The sequence below is a fragment of the Chelonia mydas genome, chromosome 20 (assembly GCF_015237465.2).
Source record: "Chelonia mydas isolate rCheMyd1 chromosome 20, rCheMyd1.pri.v2, whole genome shotgun sequence".
NCBI lineage: Eukaryota > Metazoa > Chordata > Testudines > Cheloniidae > Chelonia > Chelonia mydas.
In genome coordinates this window covers 10,630,963-10,650,943 of record NC_051260.2, presented here as the reverse complement: position 1 = coordinate 10,650,943, position 19,981 = coordinate 10,630,963, and the positions used below count along the sequence as shown (strand labels likewise).

The following is a 19,981-nucleotide window of genomic DNA, read 5'->3' as shown; positions in this document are numbered from 1 at the left end:
TTCACAGTCTTGATTAGCTGGCGGCTTATATGTAAATAGACTTACAATGACCAGCCAGGGAGATAAATGCTACTGCCTCTTGCTTGAACAATTCCTGTTTATCACCTTCTAGTTACTTGTCTTACCTTACATATCTTAAGAACGTAGTTTTCAGTGTAGATACATAACTTTTTAAATAATATCCTTACATACATTTCAAAGTGATTATGATGACCAGCAGGCTATGGGCTCTCAGTAGAGCCTTTAAATGCCCTCTTTGGCTAACTATTATGTAGATAGGGATCCCCGGGGTCTCATAAAAACTCCCCATGGACCCCTTATGCCCTCTGCCAGTTGGCACCAAGGGGTCTCTTGGTCAGTGTGTGTTTCTAGCTGTGTCCCGCAGGGATTGGTTCTTGGCCCTACCCTGTGTAATGTTTCTGATAATGACCTTGAAGAAAACATAAAATAGTCACTGATAAAAGTTTGCAGATGACACAAAAATAGGGGGAAGGTAAATAACGAAGAGGACAGGTCACTGATACAGCGCGATCTGGGTTGCTTGGTAAGCTGGATGCAAGCAAACGATGTGTGTTTTAATATGGCTAAATGTAAATCTTTGAACAAAGAACATACCCCATACTTACACAGTGGGGGAATGTATGCTGGGAAGCAGTGACACTGAAAAAAACTTGGGGGGATGATGGATAAGCAGCTTGAACACAAGCTCTCAGTGTGACGCCAGAAGGGCTAAATGCAGTCCATGGATGTATAAACAGGAGAATCTCAAGTAGGGGTGGTTAGGCCATATTACCTCTGTATTTGGCTTTGGAGTGACAACTTCTGGAATACAGTGTCCAGTTATAGTGTCCACAATTCAAGAAGGATGTTGATAAAATGGAGAAGGTTCAGAGAAGAGCCAAAAGAATGATTTAAAGGATTAGAAAACCTGCCTTATAGTGATAGCCTCAAGAAGCTCAGTCTACTTAGTTTAACAAAGAGAAGGTTATGGGTGACTTGATTACAATCTGTAATTACCTATGTGGAGAACAAATAATTAATAATGGCCTCTTCAGTCTAGCAGAAAAGTATAACACAATCCAATGGTTGGAAGTTGGAAGTTAATTCAGATTGGAAATAATGCATACACTTTTAACAGAGAGAATAATTAACGATTGGAGCAACTAACCAAGGGTTGTGGTGGATTCTCCATCGTGACCGTTTTTAAATCCAGACTGGATGTTTTTCTAAATGATCTGCTCTACGAATTATTTTGGGGGAAGTTTTATAGCTTGTGTTATACAGGAGGTCAGACCAGATGATCACAATGTTCCCTTTGGGTGTTGGAATCTATGAATAATTATGAAAAGTCCCAGTTCTCTAAACATGCAACTCTTTAATGATCATGGGTTAAGGAACATGTGGTATTTAATACTTTTTCAAACTGTAGCTAGTTAGCAAAGATTCCTTTATGTCCAAAATGTACTATGTGCTTTATGTACTGTAAGAAGACAGGTCTGTGCCCCAAGAGTTTACAGTCTACACAGATAACATAGGTCTTGTCTGGATGCGTATTAGCTGTGATCCCTAGGGATTACCTTGACCAGCTAATCTGTTAAAAGCACAGCTGCGTTGTCTTCACTAGAATTTTAACATGTTAACAAGTACTTGTGGCACCTTAGAGACTAACCAATTTATTTGAGCATAAGCTTTCGTGAGCTACAGCTCACTTCATCGGATGCATTCAGTGGAAAATACAGTGGGGAGATTTATATGCATAGAGAACATGAAACAATGGGTGTTACCACACACACTGTAACCAGAGTGATCAGGTGAGGTGAGCTATTTCCAGCAGGACGTGGGCGGGGGGAACCTTTTGTAGTGATAATCAAGGTGGGCCATTTCCAGCAGTTGACAAGAACGTCTGAGGAACGGTGGAGGTGGGATAAACATGGGGAAATACTTTTACTTTGTGTAATGACCCATCCACTCCAGTATGCCAACATTTTTATGGCTGACTTAGAACAATGCTTGCTCAGCTCTTGTCCCCTAATGCCCCTACTCTACTTGCGCTACACTGATGACATCTTCATCATCTGGACCCATGGAAAAGAAGCCCTTGAGGAATTCCACCATGATTTCAACAATTTCCATCCCACCATCAACCTCAGCCTGGACCAGTCCACACAAGAAATCCACTTCCTGGACACTACGGTGCTAATAAGCGATGGTCACATAAGCACCACCCTATACTGGAAACCTACTGACCGCTATTCCTACCTACATGCCTCCAGTTTTCATCCAGACCACACCACATGATCCATTGTCTACAGCCAAGCTCTACGATACAACCGCATTTGCTCCAACCCCGCAGGCAGAGACAAACGCCTACAAGATCTCTATCAAGCATTCTTACAACTACAATACCCACCTGCTGAAGTGAAGAAACAGATTGACAGAGCCAGAAGAGTACCCAGAAGTCGCCTACTACAGGACAGGCCCAACAAAGAAAATAACAGAACGCCACTAGCCATCACCTTCAGCCCCCAACTGAAACCTCTCCAACGCATCATCAAGGATCTACAACCTATCCTGAAGGACGACCCATCGCTCTCACAGATCTTGGGAGGCAGGCCAGTCCTTGCTTACAGACAGCCCCCCAACCTGAAGCAAATGCTCACCAGCAACCACACACCACACAACAGAACCACTAACCCAGGAACCTATCCTTGCAACAAAGCCCGTTGCCAACTGTGTCCACATATCTATTCAGGGGACACCATCATAGGGCCCAATCACATCAGCCACAATATCAGAGGCTCGTTCACGTTCACATCTACCAATGTGATCTATGCCATCATGTGCCAGCAATGCCCCTCTGCCATGTACATTGGTCAAACTGGACAGTCTCTACGTAAAAGAATAAATGGACACAAATCAGACGTCAAGAATTATAACATTCAAAAACCAGTTGGAGAACACTTCAGTCTCTCTGGTCACTCGATTAGAGACCTAAAAGTGGCAATTCTTCAACAAAAAACTTCAAAAACAGACTCCAACGAGAGACTGCTGAATTAGAATTAATTTGCAAACTGGATACAATTAACTTAGGCTTGAATAGAGACTGGGAGTGGATGGGTCATTACACAAAGTAAAACTATTTCCCCATGTTTATCCCCCTCCCCACCCCCCACTGTTCCTCAGAGGTTCTTGTCAACTGCTGGAAGTGGCCCACCTTGGTTATCACTACAAAAGGTTCTCTGGTAACAGCTCACCTTAAGTGATCACTCTGGTTACAGTGTGTATGGTAACACCCATTGTTACCATGTTCTCTGTGTATATAAATCTCCCCACTGTATTTTCCACTGAATGCATCCGATGAAGTGAGCTGTAGCTCACGAAAGCTTATGCTCAAATAAATTGGTTAGTCTCTAAGGTGCCACAAATCCTCCTTTTCTTTTTGCGAATACAGACTAACACGGCTGCTACTCTGAAACATGTTAACAGATTCTCCTTGAAAATCATTTGAGGCTGTGCAGTGACCTAGTCTTGAATGGTTTTCTTAACCAAATTCTACCTCAATTCCACTAGGAGCTATGAACTATGCTTGCTGAACATGACTGTCAGATCAAGGTTTTGAAAGCCATTTCCAGAATGGTCATCTCTTGTAGTGTGTAGAGAGAGACTAGATTTTTTTTCCACCGCTAGAAGTGAGAAGTTTTAGGGTTTCTTGGAGGTTGAGTGATTTATCAGGATAATTACCACTTCTATCCTGGAGATATTGGAATATTTAAGGATTATTACGTGCTTTGAAATCCTTACCGGGACCATATCATGTTTTGTGGTTGTGCAGCATCTAGCACTTTGTGGGTGCTACCAGAAACAACGTAACCAAACTTGATAGACAACAGTGGCATAGGAAATGTATATTTTGTTTTGGATATCTTAACCTTTAGCTTTGTGTTACAAACACTTTTTTACTAGTTTATTTTGCAGTATTACCAAAGTATTGTAAATACTGTCCCTGTATTGCCTGTAATAGCAGATGCCACATAGGCTTCCATAAAACTCCTACAGGTTTCCAATTGTTTAATTTTGTCCATCTTCCTCCCTTCCAGGAAGATTAGAGATATCTGCCTTTAGAAAAAGACTGCCAATGGATTCTCTAGTAGCAGTACTTAAGACTCCAAAATTGAAAAGTGATTGTGTTAGTTCACAAGATGTCCAGCTGCTGTAGACATATACAAGGGAAAATCCCACTAGTTATTTCTCTCTTTGGATCTGGGTTGCATCTGGAGTTGACATTTGAGTTGCTGCAGCTCCTGTTCCTGTTCTATAATGTTTACAAGAAACTGAGCCTGCTATTGAAAAGAGCTCAGAGCTCCCATTAAGGCATGAAAATAAATGGCCAATTTTTCAAAAGAGCTCAGCACATTGGGTAGACACTGGGTGTGGAGCTGTTTTGAAAACCTGGAGCAGTGCACTTTAGCAGAGGGGGCTTTAGGGGGTGGTCTTGTACATGTGATTTCACAAAGTTATTAACTTAATAAATTACCCACACTTAGGTATGTTCAGGATGCCCATTACCATGGTATCATAGTGCAACCAACTAAATTTTATGGCATTTTTTTCCCTCTTCACCTTTGTTCTTTTAAAGTTTAAGTACAGATTTGTTTCCTCTTAATACTCTAGCATACATTTCTATAACATAGGCTTTGCTATTCTACTACAAAACTATCTTAAACAGGTTTAACAAGTGACTTGTTTTAAAATCAAACTACATTGAGTCTGCTAATTTTGTGGTTCTTTACGTTCTGGATTAAAATAAGATGTTGAAAACATGTAATCCCCAAACTTTCTGAGGTTCTGAAATAGGGGTCACCAAATGAAATTAATAGGCAGGAGGTTTCAAACAAATAAAAGGAAGCATTTCTTCACACAACACACAGTCAATCTGTGGAACTCCTTGCCAGAGGATGTTGTGAAGGCCAAGACCATAACAGCGTTCAAAAAAGAACTAGATAAATTCATGGAAGATAGGTCCATCAGTGGCGTCCCTAGCCTCTGTTTGCCAGAAGCTGGGAATGAGCGACAGGGGATGGATCACTTGATGATTACCTGTTCTGTTCATTCCCTCTGGGTCACCTGGCACTGGCCACTGTCGGAAGACAGGATACTGGGATAGATGGACCTTTGGTCTGACCCAGTAGGGTGGTTCTTATGTTTTCAGGCAGGTAACACTAGAACAGTGATCTCTTTCAGGGAATTAATAAATGCACTCTCTTCTGAGCCTTATCTTGCAAGGAGCTGAGAGCGCCTTTAACTCTGTGGTGCTTGTTATTTTGCAGAATTGAGCTCTTAGACTGCAGCACATGCTAACGCTGAGGTGGGGGTGAGCAGCAGGCTGCTTACCAGCTAGCTAACATGGCCTCAGCCAAATGATAACATGACAAAAAGACAGATGTTGCACATGACTATAGGCTGCGGCAGAGAGGGTAGTTTAAGGTGAGTGTAGGATTGTAGCCACATATGGTCACCACCTGGACAGACTGAGGTCAGGTCTACATTACAAACTTACATTGGTATAGCTACATTGCTCAGGGGTGTGAAAAAATCCACACCGCTGAGCGACCTAGTTACGCCAACCTAACCCGCAGTGTAAACAGCACTATGTTGACGAGAGGGCTTCTTCACTGACATAGCTACTGCCGATCGTACAAGTGGATAACTACGTGGACAGGAGAAGCTCTCCCATTGGTGCAGTAGCGCCTTTACTGAAGTACTACAGTGGTGCTGGTTCACCGGTGCAGAGCTGTAACCCTTAATTAAATCACCATGCTTTTGAATAACCCTGGGGGAGGGATTGTTTGTAAAGCAGTTTAGTTGCAATTAAAGTAAAGCAAGTTAAAGAATAAGGCCTAAATTAGAAAACTGTGTCGCTCAGGGATGTGAAAAATCCACATCCCTGAGCAATGTAGTTAAGCCAGCCAAGTCCCTGTATCTCTCCCCCCCCCCCCCTTCTCTCCAGGAAAGGCCAGACTTTGATATGTGAAAGTAGTTATTCCAAGGCTCTGTCTTTGTGTTAGAACTTCCTTGTGTAGACGAGGCCTAATTCTATATACTAGAAAATGAGGTTGGTTTAGCTACATTGGTCAGGGGAGTGGCGTTGTTAAGACAACCTAAGTCCTTTTGTAGATATTGCTAGGTCGACCGAAGAATTCTTACATCAATATTGCAACCTCAGGGAGGTGGATTACTTACACTGTGGTTGTGCTGCTGTAACATTTTAAGTGTAGACAAGCCCTTAGTGTTGTAAAACATGTACAATGAGCTGTGTGAATGGGGCATAACACCATTAAAAATGCTTTTAAAGTGTGATTCTACTTTGAAAACAGACTGTGTGGAATGATTCCATGGATTTCCAGGTTTGTTTTTTTGTGTCTGGCGCATGAGCCAGTTTTACAAGTAAAAAGGCTCAGCAAACTCCCGTTGAGGTCTGTGAAGAAAATTAGGCTAATTGTGGACCATGCATCACCATCAATAAAGATTCTGCGTTTGTAGTTAGCAATTCTGTTGATGCAGCAACCAGGTTAGGATTCCTGTTCATGCTCCCAGGTTCACTGAAATAGTGCAATTAAATTGGGTCTGCTGGTGGTTGGCTTGTTTCCAGCTCTGTCCATTTGCTTTTTCTGCCCTCAGGCAGCTTATTCATCCACTCCTGGGCCAGAAGTATACTAGTGCCTCATAGGACTAAATGCATAACTGTTTAATGAACATTAGCTGTGTGGCCTAAACTGACACAAGCCAGGAAATTCCAAGTTAAGAACTGGGAGTCTGCTTTAACTTGGAATTTCCTGGTTTCTGTCTAAATCACATGTTGCGTGTTCAGGGGGTGGGTTGTTGAATTCCTCTTTTAAAGAAACAAGAACTGAGGTTATAAAAATATGCATTTACCTCGGAGCTTGGAAAGGTTCCCAGTTTGGTAAGCCTGTGTACTAAGAAATACTGTTGAAAAGTCAATATTTTAAACTGGGACCCTTTTTCTAATTAGCTATACCACGTGCAGCAATGACTGTTCTGTATATGTGCAATGGCCGAGTTTTATACTAGAGGGGATCTGTAATTTAAAAATAAAATGAAACTTAATACCCAATGCAGTTGGACCACACAAGGTTTATGGACTAATAATTTGTTAGACTTGTTAAACTGGAAGCAGAGTAAAGTTATAGGAGCACAAATCTGCTATAACCACTTTTTTCACTCTTGTGCGTCAAATGGTGTAATTGATTCCCCCTGCCTTTATTAATTTTTCTCTAAAACTTCACTCTGGGACCGAAACCTCATAACCCCATGTTTGTCTGGAATGGTTTTTATTGCCAAGTTATAAATTCCTGGAAAAATGCCATTTTATATCTAACATTGACAGAACTTTAACTATTGTCCCATGAATACCTGCCTTTAATGGCTACAGCCCAATAGTCACGTAGTAACGTGATAGTCAAGGTTGAAAGAGCCCGTTTTTATTTCTCAATTACTTGAATTCTAGTTTGGGGCTGAACTTTCCCTTGTTTCTGACCCATGTATGTTTTGGAAAGTGATGATATCTGTTCAGATCTTTTAATAATACTTGCATAGCAGTTTTCATTTAAAGATCTCAAACCTGATTAATTTAACCTCACTACTCTCTTGGGAGATAGCTGAGTATTATCCCTGGTTTGCAGAGAGGAGAAACTGAGGCTCAGAGTTTAAGGTCCTGTCTGTGTTACCCCAGTCCAGTCGTTTCTCTTACATCAGGATACAACCTAGTTAAATTGCATCTGGACCTTTCAATATAGGGTGATATGGTCTAGTCTTTTAACATAGTCATGATTTCAAACTCTGAGCCTCGTTTTCTCTCCTCTGTAAAACAGAGATAATATTTGCCTTCCTAGGAGGATAGGGCGGTTATATCCATTGGTATCTGTAAAGGCGATGGTTGTAGAATTGGTTCAAGAACAGTCAAGCCCTCTCTACACAGAGGAAACTGTTTTTTAAAAAAAAAAATGGCACCATTGCGAATGTTCAGCTCCGCTGCTGCAGGAAGCCGTAATGTAGACGGACCACTGGCATTTAACGCCATATGATAACCCTTGCTCATCCGTGCTGTGGCTTCCAACATTGCTAACCTTTGTGGTGCTGGACTAGTGTTCAGAATTTCTATAAAAATGTCCCTGGCGTAGGTAGGGCCCCGTTGTTGTAACTGGGTCCCCAGATGTGGCTGTATTTGTAGTTTTAGATGGGGGCATTCCTGCTGGGCAAATCCACAGAATATATTTATTTACTAAACTCTGCATCCAGCCCAGGGTAGGCAGGCCTTCCAGAGATTAAAATGGATCAGTTTAGCTATCATCAACAGCTCAACTGGAAATACCAACTCGCTTCAAGAATCTTGCAATTCTGGACAAAGTCACTTTGTCAAATCCTTAAATGACAGGCCCATAGTCTTGTTCACGCTCATTCTTCCCCTTCTGTTTATAGTGGCCTTTTAAGCCCTGATCCTGCAGTGAGCTCTGACCATGGATCTCTCTGCAGGGTCGGCGCTTTAGTGACAAGAGTTGGAGAAACCTTAGAGGGTCCCAAATGGGTGGGTGATACCTTGGCTGGGAGCAGTGCTGAAGCCTGCATCAGTGCCAACAATTAACAACATTTCACTTCCGATTTGCAGGAATTGGGTGGCCTTGGTGCATTAGGTGGAACTTCCTGCGCTATGGGAAAGAAAACCAAGAGGACAGCAGATAGTTCGTCCTCTGAAGATGAGGAGGAGTATGTTGTGGAGAAGGTGCTAGACAGGCGTGTTGTGAAGGGTCAAGTGGAGTATCTTCTCAAGTGGAAAGGATTCTCTGAGTAAGTCCAACTTTCCTTCTGACTTGGGCTATCTTCTTTAGCAGCGCTCCAGGCAGTGCTTCAAATTTGACCTTCGCTGCCCTCATTCAAGCTTTCCTAAACACCTTCAAGGGTGGAGCTTGCCTTCTTCACTCCAGATAAGAGTGGCGTGCATCCATTTAAATGAGTGGGTCACGAGGAGAGGGCCTGGGATTGTGAGTGGGTTGTGAAACACTGGCAAAAGTTACTTTCCCTTTGGCATCTGCGTTCCCTCTCTCACTTCATGGAGTTGGTAGTTCCACTTGAGTTGTTCACCAGCACTCTCGTCTATAGTCTTCCTCCTCACTTGAGCATCAGTGACTGACTCCCGGGTGAAGGTGCACCTGAGCAGTTATTGTCTAGACTTATTGTGGAGATGCTATTAACTGCAGCTTGGGTAAATGGCTGTTTAGAAGAGGGATACTTCAAGTGCCTTTTTAAAAAATCTCCCCCTTAACTTCCTCTTAATCTGCCCCAATGGGGAAACTTTTTGCAGGTTGTGTGTCCTGTGTGTTTGTCATGGCTTTTGGCCAGACCATTGGGGAATCTAGTAGTCTACCGTGAAGCACAGCCATGACTGAAAATGTGCAAGGTTTTTATCTTGGCATGGGTTGTTTAAATGGATGCACACTGCTTTATACTGGGGGGGGTGGGGCAGAACATTTAACACAGATGATCAGAAAGGAAGGTTCTGGGGGGAGGGAATGGGAAGTATGTATTTGTATAGAAAATCTGGTAGAACCTTGTTTAGTCAAACCTGGTTTATCCATATGTCTTCACTTAAGATAATGACCTCCATTATCACTGCAGTGAAGAGCTCTGCAGACTTCCAGGTGATTCTAGAATAATCAAATGCATTCTCTGTCTCCTGTTAGTCTGAGATTATGCTTCATTTTGAAACCTTCACCTTATGAGTCACTTAGCAACACGGCAATCTGTGTTCATGAAGTGCAAGGGTGTCTAAAGTATTGATACTGCAGGTGTCTGGGATTCCAAAGGAAATGGGGAACTCAGCTTAAAACCTTTGCTAACAACTAACTAACTTTGCCTTAGAGTAGGTCAATGTCTATGATCTTTGGATGGCAGCATTAAAACTTCTCCACCTCTGTTTTGATTGTTGTTGCCCATCTTTTCCATGGCAGGGAACACAACACTTGGGAACCCGAGAAGAATCTGGACTGCCCTGAGCTGATTTCTGAGTTTATGAAAAAATATAAAAAAATGAAGGAGGGTGAGAACAACAAATCAAGAGAAAAATCCGAAAGCACAAAGAGGAAATCCAGCCTCTCCAACAGTGCCGAGGACATCAAAACCAAAAAGAAGAGGGAGGTGAGCTTGCAGGATTTTCCTTCACCCCATTCTGCCACAAGCTTCTAGCAAAGCAGCGAGCCCTGTTCTGCACAGAATATATTGATCTGTGCTGGTGGAAACCATCTCCTACCCGTAACCTCCTAAAAATTACATGAGAGAATTATAAAAACGAAAGAGTCAAGAGGGTGTATTCTGTTAGGCAAACTGGCATAGAGCAACACCTCAGTTTGGCTGTGCTTCAGTCTGCCAGCTTTGTACGACTTTCAGGAAAGCTGCCCTAGAATAGGATGAACTAAATGCTGCCGCTGACTCCAAAAAATTGAATCACTAAAAATAATTAGGGTCTTAAATATAATAAAGATTAATAAACAAACAAGGAGCAAACTGCAGTAGGCTAGGACACAAGAAATACAGCTTATTGCTTAACTGAAGAAAGAGACTTTAAATGCTGATTTAAGCTTGACATAAGTGTTTTAAAGTAGACCTTGCCTTAAAACAATACGTGCCTAAAGCAAGAGGCTTTCCTGTATGTCTCAGTCTGCAACAGTCATTTGGGGCTCTAGGGAGGATGCATCAGTAAAATGCCTGCTCTCGCTGCTCGTAAGTGTTTCTCAAGCATTCATTCACTGCCATATCTAGGAGCAGATTTTAGGGAAAAGTTCATCGTGGGTTTTTTTTTACATTTCTATCTGTTGTAATTTCAATTTAAAATTCGTATTTATATTGTACTATGTGCAGTGACTAAGAGGCTACATTAACTATCTTGAGCCCAAATGCATTTGAATATCTAGAAGGTCTGGCATAGTTAGGATTCCAAGCAACTTCTGTGCAAAGTAGGACCCATCTCCTCTGCCCTTCCCTTGCTTTTGTTATTGATTGCTGCCTCCCACTGGAATGTTGCTGGGCACTTCTGCTCTTCTCTTTGGAGAGTTGTTGCAGCATCTCCTGAAAGATGCATCTCTTTGTGCAGTTGACAAGACATGGTCTCCTCCTGACACCCACAGCTGGGTGTTGTACAGATTTCCACTATGACAGCTCTGGCTCCTGAGTGTTTGGCCATGGACTTGGTCATCTGTACCAGCCAATAGCTGCCATGAAATACATTTTCCAAAATGGGCCTAGCTAGTAAGGGCTTCAAAGGTCAGAGGTGAAATCCTGGCCTCCTTGCAATCAGTGGCAAAACTCCCATTGATTTCAATATGGCCTAGATATCACTCCAGAACCTTGTACCTTTAAAGTAGACCTGGGAAACCGGAGTAACTTTTATGGAGGTCATGGCCTTAGCCTCGTTGAGACAAAGCGCTATTCACAGCTGTGAAGATCACAAAAGACTGACAGGCCTTTCTAATCTGTTAGCAAATATTTAATGAAACCCAGCCGTTTAATTTTCAAACTCTGGAGACCAGAACTACAGTATAGGCTGATGGACAGTAATTCCCAGGGAAACTGGGGAAGGTCAAGCAGCTATAGAGGGAGTATCATGTAGCCCTACTTACCCAGACTGCAGAGGTGGTGGGGTGGACCTTTCATGGTCAAGAGAGGAAAGGAAATCAAGGAATACAACAGAGCGGCAAAAACATGGTGCTTTCTCTTAGAACAGGAGCTCTGTGTTTCAAAGTGCTGCACAGACTTTTAACCACCATTAAAAGCCAATGGGGCATTGAAAGTAAATCCCCAGACGTGGCTTTGAAAATGTAGGAAATCCAGACAGGATGCTGGAGGTAATGATGCCTGTTGGTTAAATTACTGGCATTGCAAGCACCTTGATACTCAATTATGATGAGGGCAAGGGGGGCTTGTTGGCTGAAGTATAAAATAAAAATGTTGACTCCCTTTTTAAAAAAAAAAAAAAAAAAGTTTCCCAGATGTGCAGTATTCGCTGTCCAATGCACAAAGCATGAGAAGATGGGTTATTAAAGCCCATCTTTGTGGAAAAGACTAATATATGGAATCTTACATAAATGAGGAACCGTTGAGCAGTATTTTATGTCTCAGATTTTCCTTTCCTGAAGAAACTCTCCTGCAGAACTGTCTTCTCGTTGCTTTTTTTACAACCTTATTTGAAGAAATGCCCTGCCCTTTACAGCTGTGTCTGTACAAAGTTATGGCTAAGTCATTGGAGATTCAAACCCACATTGCTACTGTCTGCCGGTAATGAAATCATAAGGGGTAATAAGGTCATATATTTCATATCCAGAAGGTTACCCTTAGTGTGTAGGGATTACAGTTTTATAACCCATTATGTATCCTATTTAAAGTTTTGGAACTAAAGCTTTCCACCAGTAAAATGAGCGGTTTGATTTCTGCAGCTTAGCTGAAGCATCTTGTCTTCTGATTCCAATGTTCTAGCTTGGCACAGTTTCCCAAAGAGATGATGCAAATATCAACAAACACTGGTATGGGTCTTAAAAATCCATGCCATGCTTGCATCCACCAGTACTTTTCATGGCAATTGCCATGTATCTGAAGCTGGAGTCTCCCCTGCTGTGTTACATCAGCCATGATAGTCCATGATCGAACATTAAAAGGCTGGAGACTTGCATACATCTTCTTGGGGCAAAAAAGGAATAGCAGATATTTCTTAATCATTGTTACAAGGGACATTGTTTTGAAATCTAGATAATTTAAAAAAAAAGAATTGAAAGTAGTTTGAGATAATGTACCTGTCCCCAAGTCCCCTGTCAATTTCTGTGGTTTAGTCACACTTTCTAAAAAATGTTTTTTTCCTCTCCTTTCTTGTGTAAAGACAAAAGGGGAAGCTGGGTAATTTATAGGAGAAACAGTGAAACTGATGATACACAAAGTGTTGTGAAATGCACAAAATATACTCTTGGGAAATTTCCCCCCCTCTAATCTTTCAGTGATGGTAATCTCAGTTATTGCATGTAACAATACTAGGGCCACTATTTCAAACAGCAATATGATTTGTTTGTTAAGCTGTGCCCCTTACACCATGTGATCTCTTGTGTGGCACCTGCAGTAAAACATCCTTGAGGTACACATCTTTGTTTACCCCCAAAATGCTCCTCTACCCTCCACATCTCAGCTAGATCTAGTAGCTGAGCTGTCATTGATAAGACTTCCCTGTTTTAACCAAATATACCACAGAATGTTTAGGGTTAGATTTTTAGAAAGCGCTGAGTACCCCTGTTTGGGGTCAAACATATATTTTTGAATGTGCTCAGCTGCTGTGTAGGCACCTAAATGAAGTGGAGAGACTTTCAAATGCGCCCAGCTCCCATTGTTCTCAAAGGCAGTTGTTTGGGTGCTGAGCTCTTTTGAAAATTTAGCCCCAACACTGAAGTATTGCAGCTGAAGATAGTGATGAGTTCCAGCCATGAAGTTCTCCTCCAGACCCACACTCTTCTAAAGTTGTACAGTGTTCAGGTCTGTTCTTTGGTTTAGACCTATTTCTAATATAAAAACTAAACGCCTGTTGTCTCCAAATTGCAGTGCAAATTGTGATGCAGTAGCTTAGGTTTTTTGTATTTTATTCATTTACTGAAATTGGTGCATTCCCAGTGGGTCTCCTAGTCACTAGTGAAGTAGCCAGATTTTGCTTGGGTCTGTATTCTCTCATTACCCTCTGAGCGTTTCTTCATTTGGCAAATGTTTTTAGTGCATCCAAAGCCAAACTGGCTGCCTCTTTGTTTGCCTCTTGATCTGCATAGCAGCATCTGTTGTACAGCATGGCAAGCAGCAAACATGCGTATCTGAGAATAACATGCTCCTGCAATGAAAGAGAGAACCCTCGCCCCAGATACTATGGCCTGTGGTGACTGAAAGCTGTCAGGCCACCTAACAGCCATCTGATGGTATGTGCAAGGAGCTGCATCACCCCTGCCTCCCGCACGCGCTCACAAGCCCCATCTCAGACTGTTAGTAAAAATGTACAAATTGTCCCATTGTTGGCGGCCTCAGCCCAGAGACCTCATGGACAGAATCAAACTCCCCTCTTCCTTTGGAGTTGGTGGTAGGCTCGAGAAGCTAGCGTCCCTGCAGCCAGAGCTATACCTCTTCTGGGGAGAGCAGACTTTGATCTTTGGGGATGTCTGTTATCAATCCAGGACCTCTCACCAGCTGTAAATTTAAACTGACTGCCCTAAAATAGGGGCTTGGCTTTATGGATTTCCTTGTTTTCCCATGTCTCCGTGTTCATTATTATTGACTCATGAATTGTAGATTCCAAACAATGAGTTGGAGAAGTTAAGGAGTCTAGCCATCTTTTTATAACCTCACCATATTTCTACAGAGGGTTGCCAGTGCCCTTTTAAGCCTGCTTCATTCTAAATTGTCAGGATGTAAAGAAACAGCCAAAGATAATGTAAATCATTATAATTTTTTTTCAACCCATTCTATCCTTGCCAGAGCAACGATATTGCCAGGGGCTTTGAAAGAGGATTAGAGCCAGAAAAGATCATCGGTGCCACAGACTCCTGTGGAGATTTAATGTTCTTAATGAAATGGTAAGTCCTGGAGTGTCGTCATCTTCCCCCCCCCCACCCTCCCCCTCTTTCAGATTAGTAGCTTGGATGGTTTTCTGGTCTGTGCTCTCGTCTAACACACCCAGGGAAGGAATGGTCCCAAGTGAGCCACTGTAGTAAACAGGACTAGGGCAGCTAGGTAGCTCTACTTTCTTTTGTGTGGCTTCATTCTCTCTCATTCAGGCTTGCCCCTCCTGTCTTAGGTTTTACCTCTGCTGTGCCACTGACCTGGTGTTCACTGGTTCAGAGGCTCGCTCCCCTGTCCCAGGACACAATCAAGTTCAAGCTTCTTCCTGGAACCAGCAACTAGGCAGTTTCCAACTCTGCTCCTCCTGACGACCCCCCACCCCCCCCAGTGATAGCGCACAGGAAATCCTTTGAAAGAGATTCCCATTTGGCTTTCTTGGTTCCTTTGCTTTTCTCAGCTGGGTTGGTATCTTGCTGGGCCGATGTAGCAGGCAGCTAGTGGCCCCTCCCCCACCCTCTGCAAAGACAAAGAGCTGGGCGCTTCAGGCACAGCAATCCTGCAGCTTTGCTAGGCAGGAGAAGGCTGCAGCTTTGTTTGGCCTGCCTGCTCCAGTTCCCAGCCCTGCCGTAAATAGCTCCCTGGCTCGTGGCACCTGCCCTCGTTGGCCCAGAGTCCAGCACAGAGTGAGCCCTGGCTCTGCTTTGGCTTCCCTGAAACCCAGCAGGACAGAAGCAGATTCCCTCAATTCCCTCACATCAGCAGGCAGAGTCTTGTACTTCCCACAGGTCTCCGGGTCCTCTGCCCGCAATATGCACCAAATCTAAACATTATAAGGACAAAGTGACACACACTGGGTGTTGCCCTTACAGTTGTTAATTGAGCCTATCTTCTGGTAGGCTCTTGTGCATATAGAAATCCAATAGTTCTCTTTGTTCTGTACTCGCTAGTTAAAGGTGAAAAAGCACCTTACGCATACATTACCAGGTGGCTAAAGATGTTGTATTAGAGGAGTGTAACGATAAAAGCTTATTAAGAGTGAGCACACTTCTACATTGTAAATTCACGTGCTGTATGAAGAAATGTGTAAGGCAGCAACTTGGTCATCTTGCAGGCTTTTGCCAGATGCTGCAAACAAGGAGTGAAGGCAACATCTGCAGAGGCCTCTCTGGTCCTGGGATATTGTCTTTACAAATGGAAAACAAAAGTTTTGCCTCTAAAACATTCACTCTGAGCTCAGCCAGGGGGTTTTGCTGCTGCCTTTTCTGCACTGGGGGGAGAACATCTGCACTTTGACTGTTCAGTCTTGTCCTAATTCACCGTTACCCTTCTAAGTTTTGGGTCAGATCAGTAGAAGAGTTACACTGCTGTGTTCTGCAGATGGATTTAATTGGGGAAGTTAATAATTAAGTGGGCTTTCAGGTTTGGATACCTTCTCACTGGGTTGTGTTCCTGAAGGTAGAGCCAGCCCCTGACATGGTGATTGACAGGTCTCATCCTGCCACCTCACTTGCACAGCACAGATTACACCCGGTGTAGGAATGGTGATACTCCAGGAAGAAGGTGTGCATAAAAGTATCCTATATAAATGGACTATGTTTATGGAACAGAGGTGGAAACTGCAAGTGATCCCACAAGATGAAGATGGCAAAATCTTGGTAGATGAGAGAGGCAGGGAGAGAGAGCTCCCTGGTGAGGGGTGGATACTAAACTAATGTTGTTCTTAACATTACCAAAGTGGACAGCGTTAGACTGATTGGGGTGGAAGGTGATCGTGGGGAGCAGGAAATGAAGTTTCCTATAATCCAGTACATGAATTGAATTTATCTGGCAGTTTTACTTGATGGTAGCGCTGGGGCAGCTGTTGCTCCACTATTCAGTTCTTCTTCAAGTAGCGTCCCGGCGCGTGCTCCACTGTAGGTGTGCTTGCGTCCCTGCGCTGCCGATCAGAGAACTTCACATGAACTGTCTCTCCCTTCCTCCAGTGGGGTGTGCCCGGCTCACCAGGCTTCAAGAAGTCCCTCCTTTGTAAAGTGGCTGTCCCTATCGCAGACAAGCACTCCCAATGTATTCGCTGCCTTGGGGAAGGATACCCCCAACAAAAGCATGGTCTTTGCCAGCAACTCAGGCCCCCGTCTTCTAAGAATAGAGAGCTCAGGCAGGTTATCTGCATGGAGTCAGCTCTCCGACCCTCTCCAGACCTGCACCACAAGTCACCTGGCAGATGTGAGTCTTCTCGACAACCCTTAACACTTAAAGACTGTGGATCAAAGAAAAAAGCTGCTTCTCACAAATCATCAAAAAAGAGAGTAAGAAGTCCCCACAGTGAGCACCGAGATAGCTGTAAACATTCTCTGGCAAACTCAGTATCCTCAGTACTGCTAGCACCAAGACCTTTTCAGTCCTGTTCCTATGGCTCATGGAAGTCCTCAGTGGCAGGTACCGTTGATAAGCCTTTGGACCCGATGGGCATGGGCGCTGAGTCAGTGGCACCGAGGAACAAATGCAGGAGTAAGCACTCCTCCAAAAAGGCGTTACTGGTACGCGATCCTGCATTGGTACCATACTTGGTGCTTCATCCAGCACCAGAGTGACTGGTACTGCCTAGATCCCGTCCCTGTCCCGTCCCGTCCCCCCCCCCCCGGCACTGCCGAATTCCGACGCTCCAGGGACCTCTGTAATAGACATGCTGAGGTGGTCTCCTCTTTAGTGCCGGTACCGCCACACAGAGTTTTCGTTCGGCACAGGAGTCTTCCCCGCTGTCCTGCCATGCTCCCCCGCTCTCCAGTGAGGGCTCGGACAGTGAAGCTGAGGAGATGACATCTCAATACTCCTCACAGGCTCCTTGTGGTGCCCAATATCAGAAGAGCCCTCAAGGATACCCTCAGATGGCCCCACCACCACCACCTTGGTATGGCAATCCATGAGCACCACCACTGATGTCTGTGCCACCACCCAGTGGCCATACTGGGACCGTTGGGCTGCATATCACCACCATGCCTTTTGAACCTCTAGCCCCACTCGAGAACCCATGAGTTACACCCCTTCGGCCGCGATGTCCCAGGCCTCAGAACCACTGGAAGAAATCGTGGAGGAATAGGAGGGTGGCATTAACGAAGAAGTGACCCTGAGGACCATTTCCTCCTCTTCCCCGGATGATGCCGTTATGCCTCCCCCGCTGTTTCTGGCATACAATTTTTCCTCTTCCAGGACCTAGCAAGATGTCCTAGCAAGGGAGACCGAATTCCTCTTTTCCCACCCTCCACTCAACTCCATTGTGGTGGATACTGTTAACTCCCATGGCTGTCAACACCAGATGAGGTCCACTCCCTATGACGGACTGGAAGCGTTTGGATCTTTTTGGGAGGAAGGAGTACTTCTTGGCCACCCTCCAATTGAATCGCCAATTACCAAGCCCTCATGGTGAAATACAACTACGTAAACTATTCAAAACTGAATGATTTTATTGAACAGCTGCCCGAGTCACATTGTGACCAATTTAAGGTCATCGTTCAGGAGGGACAGCTAGAAGCAAAGACAGCGCTATCATCTGCCTTTGACACAACTGACACTGCGGCCAGGTCCATCTCCACAGTGTGTTGCTTTTCACCACCAACACATTGCTCATAGGGTGGTGCATGTTGCCACCTGATGTGCTGGGGTCTCACTGAGCCTGCCCTTTCCACCAGCCTTACGACACAAGGCAAATGGTCACTCACAAAGATATCCCTTCACATCAACCTCCTCAAACTAAGAGCAGTCAGGAATGCCTGCGCCCACTTCCTCCTGCTGATCAAAGGACCACGGATGAGTCCTAACAGACAATGTAGCCTGCATGTACTACATAGATTGACAAGGGGAAGCCTGGTCACCCTCCCTCTGCATGGAGGCAATGAGACTGTGGAACTCCCGCAACGTCACACTGGCAGCAGCCTACCTCCTGGGCACATAAAACTCAATAGTGGACAGTCTTAGTTGCAAATTCCCACTGTGACAGGTTGGACCTCCCTTTTGGGGTGCTACCTGATGTGCTGGGGTCTCACTGAGCCTGCCCTTTCCACCAGCCTGGGTTTCCTCACCCTGTTCTTGCTGTGCTAGGCTCTCAAGCCTTCTCCAGCACACACATAGGTAAGGCCATAACCTGCTGCAGACACAGACTGAAATCCGCTCTATGTGGGAGGACGTAGCTAGGAGAATGGCCAGCCCTCACATGCACACCTCCTTTGGGATATAAACCCAAAATAATAATGTCTTGTACTGAATAGAAAGATCTGCACAAACTGGGTTTTGAAATAAACAAGAAATAAGTTTATTAACTACAAAAGGTTTATAAGGGATAGAAAACAGAACAAAGCAGATTACTGAGCAAATAAAATATGCAAACTAAGCTTAACACACTCAAGAAACAGGCTACAAAATGTAATTTTTCACCCTAAATGTTGTTTTAGGCAGGTTGCAGAGTTTCTGTAGCTTAGGGTTCCAGTTATTTCTTTACAGACTGGACCCCTGTCTCAGCCTTTCCCTTCAGGTGTTTTTAGCAATCTTCCTTCTTGGATAGGGAGGCAATGGAGAAGAGTCCTGATGGCATTACTTCCCAGCCATAAATAGAATTACATAAGGCGGGAATCTTTTGTTTCCACTGGAAAAATACCAGCAGTGTCCACGGTGGTACTCCATATCAGGTGACCTCATCAGATGACCCTGCAATGTCAAAGCAACATCCCAGGAAGCTCCTCAGAAAGGTGGGAGATTAGTATCTTCAAAGTTCTATTGTCCTTAAATTGCTCATTCAGGCTGATTGCTTACTGTCTGGTGGGTGTTCCCCCTCGTGTACACACAGTTGTAATTGTTACATAGTCAATATTCCTAACTTCAGATACAGAAATTATACATGTATGCAAATTGGATAAACACATTCAGTAGATCATAACCTTTTCAATGATGCCTCACATGATCCATCTTGCATAGAACATATCTTAGTTATGCTACATTCATATCACAACAATATTTCTATGAAGAATATGGGTGTAATGTCACACCCACACGACCACAAGTGAGAGCTAAACCCAGTAGTACTTCACAGTCTATTTGGTCGCTGGGAACACCGACCACAGTCTTGTTTGCCACTTACCTGTACACGAAATGTACATGCTGCTGCTCCAGAGCAGGGATAAGACAACACTCCCAAGGTGATGCTCTCCTCCTCCTCCCCTGGGATGGGGACCTTCTTTATGCCTTTCCTCCTTTTCCCCTACTATTGAAGGTTCTGCTGAAAATAAAAAGAAATGGAGCACACGTCATTCTGATTGCTCCTACTTGGCTGAGACACACCGTGGTCCCT

At 44.0% G+C, this 19,981-nt stretch overlaps 1 protein-coding gene across 3 annotated transcripts in view; it reads left to right on the top strand.

Moving 5' to 3' along the window:
* Positions 1-19,981, top strand: part of CBX5 (chromobox 5) — a 60,656-nt gene that overhangs the window by 27,318 nt on the left and 13,357 nt on the right. For 2 of the 3 annotated variants that reach the window (XM_007065805.4, XM_037884127.2), the window contains exons 2-4: positions 8,684-8,862; positions 10,023-10,209; positions 14,560-14,657. In XM_007065805.4, coding sequence (XP_007065867.1) covers positions 8,684-8,862; positions 10,023-10,209; positions 14,560-14,657 — 464 coding nt within the window. Of the gene's footprint in view, positions 1-8,683; positions 8,863-10,022; positions 10,210-14,559; positions 14,658-19,198; positions 19,592-19,981 lie in introns of those variants that run through there. The other variant, XM_037884128.2, reaches the window with a different exon arrangement.